The sequence below is a fragment of the Cetorhinus maximus genome, chromosome 34 (genome assembly GCF_964194155.1).
Source record: "Cetorhinus maximus chromosome 34, sCetMax3.hap1.1, whole genome shotgun sequence".
NCBI lineage: Eukaryota > Metazoa > Chordata > Chondrichthyes > Lamniformes > Cetorhinidae > Cetorhinus > Cetorhinus maximus.
In genome coordinates, this window is record NC_135912.1 from 686,960 (window position 1) to 705,532 (window position 18,573).

The following is an 18,573-nucleotide window of genomic DNA, read 5'->3' on the forward strand; positions in this document are numbered from 1 at the left end:
TACAGCACGGGGTTAGATACAGAGTAAAGCTCCCTCTACAATGTCCCCATCAAACACTCCCAGGACAGGTACAGCACGGGGTTAGATACAGAGTAAACCTCCCTCTACAATGTCCCCATCAAAGTCCTTTAAATCCAAGCGCAGGCGACCATTATATCAGTGATCAATCTGTGCCAAATGAGAACCTTTGTGATTTTGGGCCTTACCCAGTTGGAAAGTGACAGAGCCGGCACCGGACACTCGCTATCAAAGGTCATCGACCAGAAGGCTGGAATTCAGCTCAATTGGAGAACTGAACCAGACAGTGTAAAACCAGTGACTCTCCCCATTCCCCACCCTCCCAGGAAGCAATTCATTCTCTCTCTGACACCTGAGGGCTGCTATGAATTTGCTTTTGTTCCTCTATAGCCTTTCAATCAGGTCTTAAACTAAGTGGGTTAACTAGCTGGTTGGCATTATACCTCTCTGCCTGGCATCAAGTTTAAGTCAACAGCACTCGCCTGAGTCAGAAAGGTATAGGTACAAGTCTCGCCCCAGAGCATTGAGCCCATAATCCATGTTGGCCCTCTGAGTGGAGTATTGAGGGAGCGTTGCAGTGTCAGAGGGTCAGTACTGAGGGTGAGCCGCACTGTCAGAGGGTCAGTACTGAGGGAGAGCCACACTGTCAGAGGGTCAGTACTGAGGGAGAGCGGCACTGTCAGAAAGTCAGTACTGAGGGAGCGCTGCACTCTCGGAGGGTCAGTACTGAGGGAGAGCCACACTGTTGGATGGTCAGTACTGAGGGAGAGCCGCACTGTTGGAGGGTCAGTACTGAGGGAGAGCCACACTGTCAGAGGGTCAGTACTGGGGGAGTGCCACACTGTCAGAGGGTCAGAACTGAGGGAGTGCTGCACTGAGGGAGTGCTGCACTGTCGGAGGGTCAGCACTGGGGGAGTGCTGCTGAAAGGTGCTACAGAAATGCAAGTCTGTCTTTCTTTCCCTCAGAGGAAAAGCCTGATTTCCGGGGAGTGGGGGCAATTTTCTTGTCCAGTTGAGGTCGCCAAGTGGCGAAAAGGAATTGGTCACTTATATTCTCAACCCCCTCTTCATATGCCTATAACACAGCCCAGTAACTTCATCAACTTGTCACCCATCCCTTAAGGCCCGTGACTGCAAAGGGCCCAGGACCCACACCAAGAGGAGGACTAACGGCTGTAACAACAATCCAATTCACTCGTCACAGTAGGAGTGTCACTGAACTGCTCTGAAACCAAATGGGACAGTTGCCCTTTACTTTGCTCAGTGCTGCCTCTCATCAGCTTAGTTTGTTCAAAATGGGAAGAATCTCCCCTTTGCAAACCAAATTAGCAATAAGGGGGCACAGACCCTCTGACTTATCACTTGCCAATGGGCAGGAGGGGTGGGTGGGGAGGAGCGGAGTTAGGAGGGATGTTTCTCACACATGGAGTTATTGGAACATAGAACAGTGAGAGGCCAGAGAATACCCTCTGGTGCCCACATCCTCTCTGTCACGATACACACTCCCCACCAAACCCTGAAGCCACACGATCCCCTGGAGGTGTCAAGAATCTCCAATTTTAAAAAAACTACCTGGAAAATTCATCTCCTTCTCCCTTAAGCATTCGAAACTAGTCCAGAGCATCAATCTAGCCCTAATTAATGACTTTACCACAAGGGGCTATTGAGGCAGCGTGTGAAACATCAGGGCAAAGGGAATGAGCCAAGATTGGAAAAGAAAGCATTGGGAGGGATTATAGAGAAAGGACAATGGGATTAGGGTGGATAGCTCTCCTTGATGGGGTTAGGATGGAACGGGCCTGATGAACTGAATGGCCAACCTCAGGTTTATACATCTTTTACACTTCCATAGAACGCGGTGTAATTTTAACTGTTGAAATACATTTTGGCTAAGTTCACTGGCTGTGAAAAGTAAAACATCTCACACTGAAGACACCGGACAACACCCCAGCAAGGCCAAGGGCAGGCCCCACTATCAAACCAAGCCTGCTTCTATAAAGGGCGAGTTTGCTCTTGAATGCTTGGGCAGTGATGGAATGGATCCCAGCTTGGGGGGTCGGGGGAAGACCAGAAGAACCCAGAATGAGGATCTGGGAGGGCTGGCCACAGGGAGAGTTGGACAGGGGTTAGGGGCGAGTACCTGAGGGAGCTGGCAGTCGGTGACAAATAGAGGCAACCAGGCCAAGCTCGGTATGGTGCTAGGACACTCGGGGCGCTGCAGATCTCGGGGGGCTCTCAGATATCAAATAGCGCTCCCACTGGTGGGAGCCCCTCAGCCAAGCCTGTGCACATCCGAGGCCTGGAAACAGGCCTCAGACCTCTGCCAGCTCAACACAGACTTGAACTCTAGACAACAAGACTGCGAGTCACCTCAGGCTGTGCCCCTTCTACCTTTAAGGCCCCTATTTCGCCCACTGATGATTAAAGCCCCTTGCCTTTCCAAAGGGTAAAAGGAACTTTATTCCAATCGCTGACGAATTTGATCACTGGGAAACCGAGTGAAGTTACAAGAGTGGTTTGCACTTTTCATGTATAAATAGCCAAGACACGAGTTTAAACACACAGGACACAGAAAGGAGCAAATAGGGACTTGCTGCACAACAGAATAGAAAACAAAAGATCATCAAGGTGTTCTTAAAATCAGTTATAACGCGGGAGGGATTCACTCACCTTGCATCCAAACATGAGGGACAAAGTCTTGTTGGTACATACTACCTTGCATTGACACAGCACAGGAGAGAAACAGGTCAGATCTTTAATTGGTGGTGACATTATACGCAGACCCATGAAAAAAATTAAACAACGTTCCAGCAGGGTCGAGGTGCTGATTAACCAGATTCCCAGGCTCCTTTCGTACACTCCGGAATGTGCCCTTCTTGAAAACCTGTGTCTCTCAATTCATCATTTCTTCCCAGCGAGCTGCTTCTCTCCCTCTCCCTCTCTCTCTTCTTTCTTCCAAAATCACTGTCTCCTTCTCTCTCTCTCTCTCTCCTATTCCCTCATTCTGCCCTTTTCCCCTGCTCAGCTTCACATCGCGCTGTAAGCCCAGGGAATTCCCAGCCAATCACAGCACTGATCCTTCAGCTCCAGCTAAAGAGGAGGATTTACCAAACAGCAAGAATGAATTGTGCGGTGGGGAGGGAGGGAGGTGGGGGGTTGGGGGGGTGGTGGTGGGGGGGTAGAGGGATGGAGAGAGAGAGAGAGAGAGAGAAGGGAGGAAGAGAGCAGGGGGAGGGGTGGAGGAGGGAGGGGAGGGAGAAATAATTGCTGACAATCTGAATGCAGACAATCGACAGGGCTCCTTTCTCAGGCGCTATCACTGTCTCTAACAGCTGGATTTCAAACAGAGGGAACCGGGACTAGGTCACCGAATGACACCACGTTGGAGTATTTAACCATATTCACGCATAATTTATAACAGGCACTGGGATTGTCAGGCAGCAGTACTAAAACGCGAGAGGTCCATCAGCATGATACACATTAATCACAATAAGTACCACACCGTCGCATTGCCTCTTCCCCTCGCGCTCACCTCCCCACAACAAACTATTATCTGCTCCCACACCACATCCTCCACCCATGACTCATACTGAGGTATAAACTCCACTGGAGCATGCTAGGCCTCTGCCTCCTTCACTCACAACTTCCGATCGGCACCTTTCCCTTATGAAAGCTGGGAAGGTGAGCAGTAACTGGCTCATAGATCATCACAGGAAGAGGTTGCATTACAGACAGGCACGGTCCCACCCTCACACCCTTCCCAAAAGCTGGGAGCGTGAAACGGTGATGGGTCTGGGATTACTTTCCCTCTCTTTGATCCAGAGGCCAAACATGCTGCCCAGCTCCCCACCTCACACACCCCCGCCCCTCAATATCAAACAGCTCGGTACAAAAAGAGATCAAATCTATTAACTGTGCATCTTTCAGAGAAAAAGCCTGACATGCCCCCTCAGCATAGCCGGCGCCACAACAGATGTCATTGAAAGCGTCGGTCATAGCTGAGTGGGTAACACACTGGACTCAAAGGTTGGGAGTTTGAGCCCCACTCCAGAGGCTAAAGCACAAAATTCAGGCCACCACTCCAATGTCAGTACTTAGGGAGTGCCGCACTGTCGGAGGGTCAGTTCTGAGGGAGCGCCGCACTGTCGGAGGGTCAGTTCTGAGGGAGTGCTGCACTGTCAGAGGGTCAGTTCTGAGGGAGTGCCGCACTGTCAGAGGGTCAGTACTGAGGGAGTGCCGCACTGTCGGAGGGTCAGTACTGAGGGAGTGCCGCACTATTGGAGGGTCAGTACTGAGGGAGCGCTGCATTGTCAGAAGGTCAGTACTGAGAGAGTGCTGCACTGTCAGAGGGTCAGTACTGAGGGAGTGGTGCACTGTCAGAGGGTCAGTACTGAGGGAGTGCTGCATTGTCAGAGGGTCAGTACTGAGGCAGTGCTGCACTGTCAGAGGGTCAGTGCTGTGGGAGTGCTGCACTGTCAGAGGGTCAGTACTGAGGGAGCGCTGCACTGTCAGAGGGTCAGTACTGAGGGAGTGCTGCACTGTCAGAGGGTCAGTGCTGTGGGAGTGCCGCACTGGCGGAGGGTCAGTACTGAGGGAGCGCCGCACTGTCAGAGGGTCAGTTCTGAGGGAGTGCCGCACTGTCAGAGGGTCAGTACTGAGGGAGCGCCGCACTGTCGGAGGGTCAGTACTGAGGGAGCGCCGCACTGTCAGAGGGTCAGTTCTGAGGGAGCGCCGCACTGTCGGAGGGTCAGTTCTGAGGGAGTGCTGCACTGTCAGAGGGTCAGTTCTGAGGGAGTGCCGCACTGTCAGAGGGTCAGTACTGAGGGAGTGCTGCTTTGTTAGAGGGGGAATTCCCCTTCTGAAAGTTCCTATTCAATCTGCTTCCACCGTCCTTTCATGCAGTGTGTTCCAGATCACAACAACTCGCTGCGTATAAATAATTCTCATCTCCCCCTCTGGTCCTTTTCCCGATTCTCTTCAATCTGTGTCCCTCTGGTTACCGACCCTCCTGCCATTGGAAGCAGTTTCTGTTTATTTACTCTATCAAAACCCTTCATGATTTTGAGTACCTCTGTTAAATCTCCCTAAATGTCCTGGTCTTTTTTTTTGGTAAATGTGGTATTTTGGGATTCATAACGAAATATCAAGCCAGAAAGTTAACATGGCCTTTGAAATTTCCATTGTGCCAACAAGTAGAGGGTCAGCCAGTTTCCATGGTAACATTTCCAGTGCCAGGCCTTTAAAGGCCCTGCTTCAGCCTTTACGCATTGTTACCCAAATGACCCATCCAGACTGGTCCAAACAAGGCCTGAAAATTTTCCTGGCATTGCTTTGGAAATATCTCTGATCCTGACAGACTTGAGTCAGACGTCAAAATTACCAGGTCGCCTGGTCCCAGCCTCCAGCCAGTACTCGTCCCTGAAAGGCTCGGTTCCCCCTCCCAAGGTTAATTTTGGGCCCTGCCCTGGGTCTCAGGCCTTGATCTCAACTCTGGCAGAATCACCTAGGGACCTTGACCACTCACACCACAGTTGCCTATTCAATCCTGCCACAGCTCAGCAATCTCCAAATACACCAAATGCCCCTCAGAGTTACGCTTAGGTGGAGAATTCCTATTCCGGCATGGCCCGAATTTCCCAGATTAGAAAACATAAAGAACAGATGTGGAGACAATGAGAAGCGAGTTTCCAATCCCACCATTCTGAGTATAAACAAATAAGGCACACAAGGTCTTTTTTTTTCTATTCTGGAGTTTACGCAGGGTGATATTTTTGACCCATCAAGCTCTAGATTGGCTTCAGATTCTCCACAGTGTCCAGTGTGGCCTCATCCGCCATTAGCATTTGAGGGAGTGGAAAACATTCCTGAATTTAGAAAAATACATGTATGCCCTGATGGATCAGTGGGAGAAGTGACTTGCCAGATAGTATCATCCTGAAAGGCCTTGACAAGGTGGACGTGGAAAGGACGTTTCCTCTTGTGGTTGAGTCCAGAACGAGGGGGGCACTGTTTTAAAATTAGGGGTCACCCTTACAGGACAGAGGTGAGGGGAAATTTTTTTCCCTCAGATGGTTGTGCGACTTTGGAACTCTCTCCCTCAGAAGGCAGTGGAAGTGGGGGGGGGTCACTGAATATTTTTAAGGCAGAGGTGGATAAATTCTTAGGCAAGGGAATCAAAGGTTATCGGGGATAGTTGGGAAGGTGGAATTCAAAAAACAAACAGGTCAGCCATGATATTGTTGAGTGGCGGAGCAGGCTCAGGTTTGTCTATATTTTGTTTGTCTATATGTCACGGTTTGATTTCTGTCCTGTCCTTAGTTAGCTGCTTATGTGGGATTGTACCTACAACCTTTGGACTCAAAGGTGAGTGTGCTACCCACTGAGAGGACTAGCCAGGCAAAGGCCTGTGTTATGCCCAGCAACATGTAGGGCGTGAGAGGGCAGAGAGTGCCATGACGTACCGAGCAACCGTATCAAACTACCGCAAAGTCTAAAAAAAAGGAACGAAACCAGACGGTCCACCCAGCACCAACCTAGGCACCGGAAATGGCAAACCCAGACCTGTCGACCCTGCAAAGTCCTCCCTACGAACATCTGGGGCTTATGCCAAACTTTGGAGAGCTGTCACAGACAAGGCAAACAACAGTCTGGCAATGTCATACTCACGGAATCATACCTTACAGATAATGTCCCAGATCCCTGGGTAAGTCCTGGCCCACCAGCAAGACAGACCCAGTGGAGGTGGTAGCACAGTGGTATACAGTGAGGAGGGAGGAGCCCTGGGAGTCCTCGACATTGACTCCGGACCCCATGAAGTCTCATGGAATCAGGTAGAACATGGGCAATGAAGCCTCCTGAGGGTTACCACTACCGCACATCCCTCAGCTGATGAATCAATGCTCCTCCTTGTTGACCACCACCAGGAAGAAGCAGTGAGAGTAGCAAGGGCACAGAATGCACTCCGAGCAGGGGGCTTCAATGTCTATCACCAAGGCTGGCTCGGTAGCACCACAGACTGGCTGAGTCCTAAATGACATAGCTGCCAGACTGGGTCTGGGGCAGGTGGTGACAGAGCCTACAAGATGGAGAAACGTACTTGACTTCATGCTCACCAATCCACCTGTCAGAGGTGCATCTGTCCATCACGATATTCATAGGAGTGACCACCACACAGTTCTTGTGGAGATGAAGTCCTGTCTTCACATTGAGGATACCCTCCATTGTGTTGTGTGGCACTACCACCGTGCTAAATGGGAGAGATTTCAAACAGGTCTTGCAACTCAAGACTGGACATCCATGAGGCGCTGTGGGCCATCAGCAGCAGCAGAATTGTACTTGAACACAATCTGTGATCTCATGGCCCAGCATATCCCCAACTCTACCATTAGCATCAAGCCAGGGATCAACCCTGGTTCAATGAAGAGTGCAGGAAGGCCTGCCAGGAGCAGCACCAGGCATACCTAAAAATGAGATGTCAACCTGGTGAAGCTACAACACAGGGCTACTTGCATGCAAAACAGCATAAGCAACAGGTGATAGAGCAACGCGATTCCACAACCAATGGATCAGATCTAAGCTCTGCAGTCCTGCCACATGCAGTGAGGAATGGTGGTGGACAATTAAATAAATCATTGGAGTAGGAGGCTCCAGAAATATCCCCATCTTCAATGATGGGGGAGCCCAGCACATCAGTGCAAAAGCTAAGGCTGAAGCACTTGCAACAATCTCCAGCAAGAAGTGTCAAGTGGATGATCCATCTCGGCCTCCTCCAGAGGTCCCCAGCATCACAGATGCCAGTCTTCAATAAATTCAATTCACTCCATGTGATATCAAGAAACAGCTGAAGGCACTGGATATTGCAAAGACTTTGGGCCCTGACAATATTCCGGCAATAGTACAGAAGGCTTGTGCTCCAGAACTAGCTGCAGCCCTAGCCAATCTGTTCCAGTACAGCAACAACACTGGCATCTACCCAGCTATGTGGAAAATTGTTCAGGTATGTCCTGTACACAAAGAGCAGGACAAATCCAACCCAGTCAATTACCGCCCCATCAGTCTACTCTCGATCATCAGTAAAGTAATGGAAGGGGTCATCAACAGTGCTATCAAGCAGCACTTGCTCAGCAATAACCTGCTCACTGACGCTCAGTTTGGGTTCCGCCAGGGCCACTCAGCTCCTGACCTCATTACTGCCTTGGTTCAAACATGGACAAAAGAGCTGAACTCCAGAGAGGTGAGAGTGACTGCCCTTGACATTAAGGTTGCATTTGACCAGGTATGGCATCAAGGGGCCTAGCAAAACTGAAGTCAATGGGAATCAGGGGAAAACTGCCCACTGGGTGGAGTCATACCTAGCACAAAGGAAGATGGTTGTGGTTGTTGGAGGTCAATCATCTCAGTCCCACACCACTGCAGGAGTTCCTCAGGGTAGTGTCCTCAGCCCAACCATCTTCAGCCGCTTCATCAATGACCTTCCTTCCATCGTAAGGTCAGAAGTGGGAATATCTGCTGATGATTGCACAATGTTCAGCACCATTCGTGACCCCTCAGATACTGAAGCAGTCCATGTCCAAATGCAGCAAGAACTGGACAATATTTAACTTGTGATGGTAAGTGACAAGTTACATTCGTGCCACACAAGTGCCAGGCAATGGCCATCTCCAACAAGAGAGAATCCAAACATCTCTCGACATTCAATAGTATTACCATTGATAAATCCCCCACTATCAACATCCTGGGGGTTACCATTGACCAGAAACTGAATTGGACTAGCCATATAAATACTGTGGCTATCAGAGCAGGTCAGAGGCTAGGAATCCTGCAGTGAGTAACTTACCTCCTGACTCCCCAAAGCCTGTCCACCATCTACAAGGCACCAGTCAGGAGTGTGATGGAATACTCTTTACCTGCCTGGATGAGTGCAGCTCCCACAACACACAAGAAGCTCAACACCATCCAGGACAAAACAGCTCGCTTGATTGGCACCCCATCCACCACCTTCAACATTCACTCCCTCGACCACCGACGCACAGTGGCAACAGTGTGTACCATCTACAAGATGCACTGCAGCAACTCACTAAGGCTCCTTAGACAGCACCTTCCAAACCCATGACCGCTACCATCTAGAAGGACAAGGGCAGCAGACACATGGGAACACCATGACCTGTAAGTTCCCCTCCAAGCCACAGACCATCCTGACTTATAAATATATCGCCCTTCCTCCACTGTCGCTGGGTCAAGATCATGGAACTCCCTCCCTAACAGTACTGTGGGTGTACCTACACCACATGGACTGCAACAGTTCAAGAAGGCATTCTTTTTATATTCTGTCCAACCATCTGACCTGCCACTCATCTTTGCACAATTATATGCTTTTTCTTTAAGCTTGATACTATCTTCAACTTCTTTAGTTAACCACAGATGGTGGATCCTCCCCTTGGAATTTTTCTTTCTTATTGGGATGTATCTATTCTGTGTATTCTAAAATATCCCTTTAAACGTCTGCCACTGCATTTCTGTTGACCTATCCCTTAACCTAAATTGCCAGTTCACTTTTACAAGCTCTGCTTTCATGCCCTTGTAATTACCCTTATTTAAGTTTAAAGCACTAGTGTTAGACCCAATCATCTCTCCCTCAATGTAAAATTCAATCACATTATGATCACCGCTACCTCAGGGCGCCTTAACTATGAGGTCGTTAATTAATCCTATCTCATTGCACAATACCAGGTCCAGTGTAGCCTGTTCCCTGGTTGGCTCCAGGACATGCTGATCTAAGAAATTATCCCAAAAACATTCAATGAATTTGTCATCTATGCTACCTTTGCTCATCTGGTTGTTCCAGTCTATATATAGATTAAAATCCCCCATGATAATCACCGTACCTTTCTGACAAGCTCCTACTATTTCTTCTTTGATACTTCATTCTACCGTGTGATTACTGTTGGGGGGGCCTGTACATCATTCCCACAAGCGACTTCCCACCTTTATCGTTCCTCATCTCTACCCAAACCACTTCTATATCTTGGTTTCCTGCACTAAGTCCATCCCTCTCTATTGTGTTAGTATCGTCTTTAATTAACAGAGCCACCCTCCCCCCAACCTTTTCCTAACTTCCTATCAGGACCATGGACAGCTCAACTACCTTGAAATCCAAGTGGCCTCTAAGCCTCAATATTAACACTGGGACATACCCAGCTCTATCAGCTACAATATAGATCACACCAAACTCAGTGCATAGAAATGATAGATTGTCAGGATAAGGAAAGACACAGATAAAGATTGAGGTGCATTATTCGATGTTTTAGCCTAATTTCAGATGGCGGATGGCGAGGAAAGGTAGGTTGCAGAGTTCAGATGAGCTGATTTTCTGGTATGTTTATCAGAGTAAGTTTTGCTGTGCATCTCCCTCAGTTTCCAAAACCTGATCAAAGTGTCACTCAGTAACTCATAACTTAAAATCCATGAGGATTATCTGTTGAATTACAATGCCAGCTGGAACGTACCAGGCAATGCCCATCTCCCACAAGACAGAGTCTGACCAGTTCCCCTTGACATTCAACGGCATTACCATCACTGAGTCTCCCACCATCTACATCCTGGGTATCACCATTGACCAGAAACTTAATTGGACCAACTGCTCAGCAAAACAAATGGGATCTTGAGCTTCATAACTAGAGGCAGAGTACAACAGTAAGGAAATTATGCTGAACTTTTATAAAGCTTTGGTTAGGCCACAACTAGAGTACTGCGTCCAGTTCTGGTCACCACACTTTGGCAAGGGTGTGAGGATCCTTGAGAGGGTACAGAGGAGATTTACCAGAATGGTTCCAGGGATGGAAGATTTTAGCTACAAGGTTGGGTTGGAGAAGCTGGGGTTGTTCTCCTTGGAGCAAAGGAGATTGAGGGGAGATTTTATAGAGGTGTACAAGATTATAACAGGTTTAGATAAGGTAGACAAAGAAAATCCGTTCCCATTAGATAATGGTTCAAGGATGAGGGCGACACAGATTTAGGATTTTGGGCAAGAGATGAAGGGGACATGCGAGGAAGAACTTTTTTTATGCAGCAAATGGAACCCGCTATCTACAAGGGTGTTGGAAGCAGAGACAAGGAATGATTTCAAAAGAAAATTGGATGGTCACTTGAGGACAATAAGTTTGCTGGCCTACAAGGATGGAGCAGGGGACTGGGACTGACTGGATTGCTCCAAAGAGGGCTGGCATGGACTTGATGGGCTGAATGGCCTCCTTCTGTGCTGTAAGTGACTCGTGGCTCTCTCCCTTCTCCTTTTGGATTTGATCATTGAGTCACCACAATGCTGGTCGAACATCTTTCATGTCAACAATCATTTTTTAGATTTGGGGGGTGGTTTTACAGTCCTAAGTCCGTCCTACCACGAACCTTCCCCATTTATCTGAGCTGGGGATGGGCTTGCCCACACAATTGGCAGCGTTCTTCTATGGCCAACAAGTACTGGAATGTGCAAGAACCCAGGGCCTTCCAACTCAGAGGCAGCAGCACTTCCAACTGCGCCGCTCAGGCTGCCTGTAAATAACTCTGACTCTATGACATAAATAGGGTAGATACAAAAGCACGACGGAGGCTGGGAATTTTGTGATCAGCAACTGATCTCCTCACTCCCAAAGCCTTTCCACCATTTACAAGTCAGGAGTGCAATGGCATATTCTCCACTTGCCTGGATGAGTGCAGATACAACAAAACACAAAAAGTTCAACATTCTCCAGACAAAGCAGCCCGTTTGATTGGTACCCCGTCCACCACATTAAACATTCACTCCGTCCACCACCAGCACACAGTGGGAGCAGTGTGTACCATCCACGAGATGCACTGCAGCAACTCACCAAAGCTCCTATGACAGCACCTTCCATACCCACACTAAGAATAGAGGGAGATTTACTCTCTATCTGACTCCAGGCTGTACCTGTCCTGGGAGTGTTTGATGGGGACAGTGTAGAGGAAGCTTTACTCTGTATCTAACCCTATGCTGTACCTGCCCTGGGAGTGTTTGATGGGGACAGTGTAAAGGGAGCTTTACTCTGTATCTAACCCCGTGCTGTACCTGTCCTGGGAGTGTTCGATGGGGACAGTGTAGAGGGAGCTTTACTCTGTATCTAACCCCGTGCTGTACCTGTCCTGGGAGTGTTTGATGGGGACAATGCAGAGGGAGATTTATTCTGTATCTAACCCCGTGCTGTACCTGCCCTGGGAGCGTTTGATAGGGAGAGTGTAGAGGGAGCTTCACTCTGTATCTAACCCTGTGCTGTACCTGTCCTGGGAGTGTTTGATGGGGACAGTGTAGAGGGAGCTTTACTCTGTATCTAACCCTGTGCTGTACCTGTCCTGGGAGTGTTTGATGGGGACAGTGTAGAAGGAGCTTCACTCTGTATGTAACCCGGTGCTATACCAGCTCTGGGTGTTCAGCCTTACACACACACACACACACACACACAGACATATGTGTGTCGGCATAAGACCATCAGGACAATCAATTATAGTTCTCTAACAGTTATGACGTTTTCTTTTGCATTTTAGTAGCTGTGGGACTCTCACTACAACACACAACTCATTTAAACCCAAGGAACCTGTCAGCCAAGTTGGAATGAGGCTAATTAATCTAATTCATTTGGGTTCTCCCACTCTCACAGATGTTTGTACTACTTTCCACAGAAGTCGGACCACTGCTCGTGCTTTTATTGTAGCAGGTTAGTATAGGGGGATTTGAGCCTCCATCTTGTCAATGCACAAACAGAGGATAAAGATGATCCGTCTGAGAGTTATCAGCACTTTTACAAATCAAGTCTTGTATTCCCATGAGTATTGAAAACATAGGGGTGACCTAACTGAGGTGTTTAAGATGATTAAAGGGTTTGATAGAGAAAAACTGGTGGGGGTGGGGGGAGTCCAGAACAAGGGGCAGAACCTTAAAATTCGAGCCAGGCCACTCAGGGGTGATGTCAGGAAGCACTTCTTCACCCAAAGGGGAGTGGAAATCTGGAACTCGCTCCCCCAAAAAGCTGTTGAGGTTGAGGGTCAATTGGAATTTCAGTACCGAGATTGATAGATTTTTATTGGGTCAGGGTATTAAGGGTTTATGGAACTCAGCCAGGTAAATAGCAGGCGGATACAGATCAGCCATGATCTAAGTGAATGGTAGGACAGGTTTGAGGGGCTGAATGGCCCCCTGTTCCTATGTTCTAAAAGGCATAATACTGTGAGCCGACCACTCCCACTGCTTCTATCTTCTCATCTTCCCTTCAGTGTCTCTCTCCTATAATCTTCTCTCTTCTTCCCCATCGCTGGGTGACTTTACTTGACTGATCCACAGGGACATTTTTAATCAGCTTGTCTTCATATCATGCTCAGCTGATGTTCTGTTCGAGACCCAGTCCTGGCAATATTGCCAGGAAATGGGAAAACTGCCGGGGTTTCACATGAATACTGTGAATACAAGAGCGGGTCAGAGGCTGGGAATCTGGCGGCGAGTAACTCGCCTCCTGACTCCTCAAAACCTGTCCACCATCTACAAGGTGCAAGTTAGGAGTGTGATGGGATACTCTCCACTTGCCTGGATGAGTGCAGCTCCCACAACACTCAAGAAGCTTGACACCGTCCAGGACAAAGCACCCGCTTGATTGGAACCCCATCCACAAATATTCACTCCCTCCGCCACCAATGCACAGTGGCAAAAGGCAGGGTAGTGGGACTAGGTGAGTTGCTCTTGCAGAGAGCCGGCACAGACTCGATGGGCTGAATGGCCTCCTTCTGTGCCATAACCATTCTATCTCCAAGATACAGTGCAGCGACTTGTCAAGGCTCCTTCACCAGCACCATCCGATCTCTACCACCTAGAAAGGCAAGGATAGCAGGTGCACAGGAACACCACCACATGCAAGTTCCCCTCCAAGCCACATATCATCCTGACTTGGAACTACATCACTGTTCCTTCGCTGTCGCTGGGTCAAAATCCTGGAACTCCCTCCCTAACCTGCTCCCTCCTGTTAAGGGAAGGTAGTCTCTGACTAACTTGATCTGAGGAACTAACAAGGAGGATTGATGAGGGTAGTGCAGCTGATGTGGTCTACACAGATTTTAGCAAGGCTTTTGACAAGGTCCCACATGTCAGACTGATTAAAAAAAATGAAAGCCCATGGGACCCAGGGCAATGTAGCACGTTGGATACAAAATTGGCTCAGTGGCAGCAAACAAAGGGTAATAGTTGACGGGAGTTTTTGTGACTGAAGGCTGTTTCGCAGGGTTCAGTCCTAGGTCCCCTGCGTTTTATGGTATAAATTAATGATTTGGACGTAAATGTTCGGGGAACCATCGAGGAGTTTGTGGGCGACACAAAAATTGGCTGCGCCATTAACAGCGTGGAGGAATGATGTGGACTGCAGGAAGATATCAATGGACTGGTCAAGTGGGCAGAAAAGAGGCAAATGGAATTCAACCCAGAGAAGTGTGAGGTGATGCATTTGGGGAGGTCAAACAAGTCAGAGGAATACACAACAAATGGGAGAATATTGAGAGGCATAGAGAAAGGTGAGGGATCTCGCAGTGAATGTCCACAGATCCCTGAAGATAGCAGGACAGGTGGATGAGGTGGTTAAGAAGGCATATAGAATCCTTTCCTTTATGAGCCGAGACACAGAGTATAAGAGCAGGGAGGTCATGAGCAACCTGGGTCCGAGTGGATGGGAAGGGCCTATTCACCTTAGTCTGTGACTAAATGACATAGATTTTAAGAGATTGGTAGAAGGACTAGAGGGGAGATGAGGATTTTTTTCCATCCAGATGGTGGTAGGGGTCTGGAACTCACAGCCTGAAAGGGTAATAGAGGCAGGAACCCTCAACTCATTGTAAAGGTGCCTGGATGTGCACCTCAAGTACCATAACCTGCAGGATTACTGACCAAATGCTGGGAAGTGGGATGAGGCTGGGTGGCTCGCTTTTTGGCCAGTGCAGACATGATGGGCGAAGTCGCCTCTTTCTGTGCTGTAAACTTTCTATGGTTCTATAACAGCACTGTGGGTGTACCTACACCACTCAGGCTGCAGCAGTTCAAGAAGGCGGCTCACCACCACCTTCTCAAGGTGCACTCCCTCCAAATCCAACATATCCTACCTGAGAGGTGGTGTCCAGATCTCAGTACTCCAGTTAGGGATGGGTAATAAATGCAGAGGCTGCCAGTGATGCCCACATCACAAGATGCGCTCACATTTGCCGGACACACCATCGCTCGTGAACAGACCTTATCCTCCAGCCTCACAATGAGGAGCAGGGGCCCTGCCTGAAATTCCTGTCTTTAGTCCAGGGACACAGAGATTTTATGATAAACCCTCCTCTCTTTAGATTAATAATTCCCTCCCCACCCACCACCCCCCCCCCCCCCAAAGTTGTGACCTCTACCTAAGAAACTGCCCTCATTCCGATCACTAACACCCACTAATGCTTCTCTCCCTCCCTAACCCTTCTATCCAGTGCTTGAGGGCTTGTTGGGATGTCTTGTCTTCCCCTCTACAAGGTTATTCCCTTCTCCTGGCCTCTTGTGTCTTCAGGCCGGCCGGAATTGGAACGCCTCCCAGACAACTCAAGATCAGGAACATAAGAAATGCTGGACATAAAGAAATAGGCTGAGGACTATTGTGTTTCCTTTTTTGCATCTTGGTATTCTCGATGATAATGGTGTTGCTGATTAATCACAGCCATCAATTCTCTGTCAATGAGTTTCCAACTCATGGGGTGTGGCAAACCACCGGCAATGGAGAGCGATCGGCTCAAAGTCACCATTTCCTCCCAAAACACATCATACTCACCACACGTCATGTCTCAAATTACTCAGATATGGGTCCGAAAATATTATTTTCTGATAGAAATCTCTTGAATTTGCATTTGACTAAATTAATTCGAACCACTCCCATCATTTCACAAGGGAGCCTGTTCCATTGACTGAAATATTCTTTCTACATAATACTTATGAATTTGCCCTTTCAAACGCAGATCTTGTCCTCTGGTTGTACTAGTCTGTACGAGATGAGAAAGCTGGTCATGACTCACATTATCAAGACCCTTTAGAAAGCTAAACACAACTATCGTATCAACTCTCAACCTTCCCTCTATTGAGAATGTGCCCAATTTACATAATCACGCCTCAAAATCCAATCCCTCCATCACCTTTATCATTCTGGCTGCTGTCTTCTACAGCTCTACTCTTTCAACAGTTGGCATGTCCTGTTTGTACCGCAGCGATCACAACTGCATTCAGCATTCTAAATGTGGCCAAACCAATGATTCATAAAGTGGAAGAATTGCCTCACTATTTCTGCTCAATATCAACCTTTTAGTAAAAGCCAACTTTTGATTAATTCACTTCCACTGAGGAATGCTGTAATAGCTTCACTATATTGTCAATCAGGATCCCTAGATCTCTTTTGTTTTCCGGGCACCCCATCCACCACCTTCAACATTCACTCCCTCCACCACCGACGGACAGTAGCAGCAGTGTGTGTACCATCTACAAGATGTGCTGCAGGAATTCACCAAGGCCCCTCGACAGCACCTTCCAAGCCCACAATCGCTACCATCTAGAAGGACAAGGGCAGCAGATAGATGGGAACATCACCACCCGGGAGTTCTCCTCCAAGTCACTCACTATCCTGACTTGGAAATATATCGGCCGTTCCTTCACTGTCGCTGGGTCAAAATCCTGGAACTCCCTCCCTAACAGCGCTGTGGGTGTACCTACACCACATGGACTGCAGCGGTTCAAGAAGGCAGCTCACCCCCACCTTCTCAAGGGGCAATTAGGGATGGGCAATAAATGCTCACCTTACCAATGATGCCCACATCGCACAAACAATTAGAAAAGGAAAAGAATAACCAACTGTTGCCCTCATCAGGCATATTTCCGAGGAAGGTCTCCTGGATCCCCATGATGCCCAGGGGGCTAATTGCAAGGTCACAGGTCACCTGTTCCCAGCACAAAGTTTGAAACCTTTCAATCTATTCAAGTTATTGCACACATAGGGGCTGTCAGACTATCGCTAGGTGAACAAATATTGCAAGGACAGCTGGCCTGGAGTGGAGTGCTAGCCTTGGAACCCTGCTGCAGTTGGGAAGAGTTCAGTGTGACACACGTTACCCATACATTGTGTGGAGAATTCAAATGGATTCCAAGCAAAACACCCCCAGTGCTTCTTTTCCCTCGTGCTGCTTCTCTCCCTCCATCCAGGCTACTTACACGGAGTTACATAGAATTTATTGCCCATCTGCTCCGTGCTGCTGTTTCTTCTCCACACCAGCCTCCTCCCACCCCCTCTCCATATCCTTTTATTCCTTTCTCCCTCATGTGTTTATCCAGCTCCCCCTTAAATGTCTCTAAACTATTCACCTCAACCACTGCCTGTGGTAGTGAGTTCCACATTCTCCCCACTCTCCGGGTAAAGGATTTTTTCCTGAATTCCCCATTGGATTTATTAGTGACTGTCGCATATTGACGGCCCCTGGTTTTGGTCCCCTCCCCACAAGAGGATATATTTTCTCTATGTCTACCCTGTCGAAGCTGCTCATAATCTCTGTTCATTTGGAGAGCACTTGCCTTCAGACTGGTTCCTCTAGAGGTCTTTCATTCAAGGTTAATGGTTAATGGATCGAACAGAAATCAGAACGAAGCTTCCTGCAAATGACTCTTCCTTCCAAAAGCGGAATCTAGAACCAGGGTAAATCATCTTTGAATTGAAAATAATCCTGAGCCCAGTCCATCTTGCCCATCACTCCTGGGTTGGCTGACTGACATTGGCTCCCATATCCTCATTGCCTCAAATTTAAACTTCCCATCCTTTACAAATCCATCCATGGCTTCACCCCTCCCTATCTCTGTACCCTCCTCTAGCCGTAAACCCTCCCTATCTCTGTAACCCCTTCCAGCCCCTACAACCCTCCCTATCTCTGTACCCTCCTCTAGCCGTAAACCCTCCCTATCTCTGTACCCTCCTCTAGCCGTAAACCCTCCCTATCTCTGTAACCCATCCAGCCCCTACAATCCTCCCTATTTCTGTAACATCCTCCGGTTCCTCCAACCCTCCCTATTTCTGTAACTTCCTCCAGCTGCTTCTACCCTCCCTATCTCTGTAACATCCTCCGGTTCCTACAACCTTCCCTACCTCTGTCACCTCCTCCAGCTGCTACAACCCTCCTTATCTCTGGAACTTCCTCCAAACCCACAGCTCTCCCTGATCTCTGCGCTCCTCCAATTCTGGTCTCTTGCACATCCTCGATTTTAATCACTCCACCTTTAGTGCACATTCTTCAGCTGCCTGGGCCCTGAGCTCTGGAATTCCCTCCCTAAACCACTCCACCTCCCTCTCTCTCTCCTCCTTTGAGACGCTCCTTAAAATCCCTGTCTTTCACTAAGCTTTTGGTCACCTGTCCTGATATCTGCTGTGATTCAGCTGCTCATCATCCCAGGATGTATTGCAGCTCAATGGCTCCAGGGATTTGTTTTAAATATTTATGTCAATCACATATCGGGTCTAA

The 18,573-nt window shown here is 48.4% G+C and overlaps 1 protein-coding gene across 3 annotated transcripts in view; it reads right to left on the bottom strand.

Annotated features, from left to right (window-relative positions):
• LOC144671738 (disks large homolog 4) overlaps window positions 1-18,573 on the bottom strand; it is a 308,940-nt gene that overhangs the window by 208,199 nt on the left and 82,168 nt on the right. For 2 of the 3 annotated variants that reach the window (XM_078533747.1, XM_078533746.1), the window contains exon 1: window positions 2,689-3,070. The exons of the other annotated variant lie outside the window; for it this stretch is intronic. In XM_078533747.1, the coding sequence (XP_078389873.1) occupies window positions 2,689-2,805 (117 nt within the window). In that variant the 5' untranslated portion in view covers window positions 2,806-3,070. Of the gene's footprint in view, window positions 1-2,688; window positions 3,071-18,573 lie in introns of those variants that run through there. 3 annotated transcript variants of the gene reach the window in all.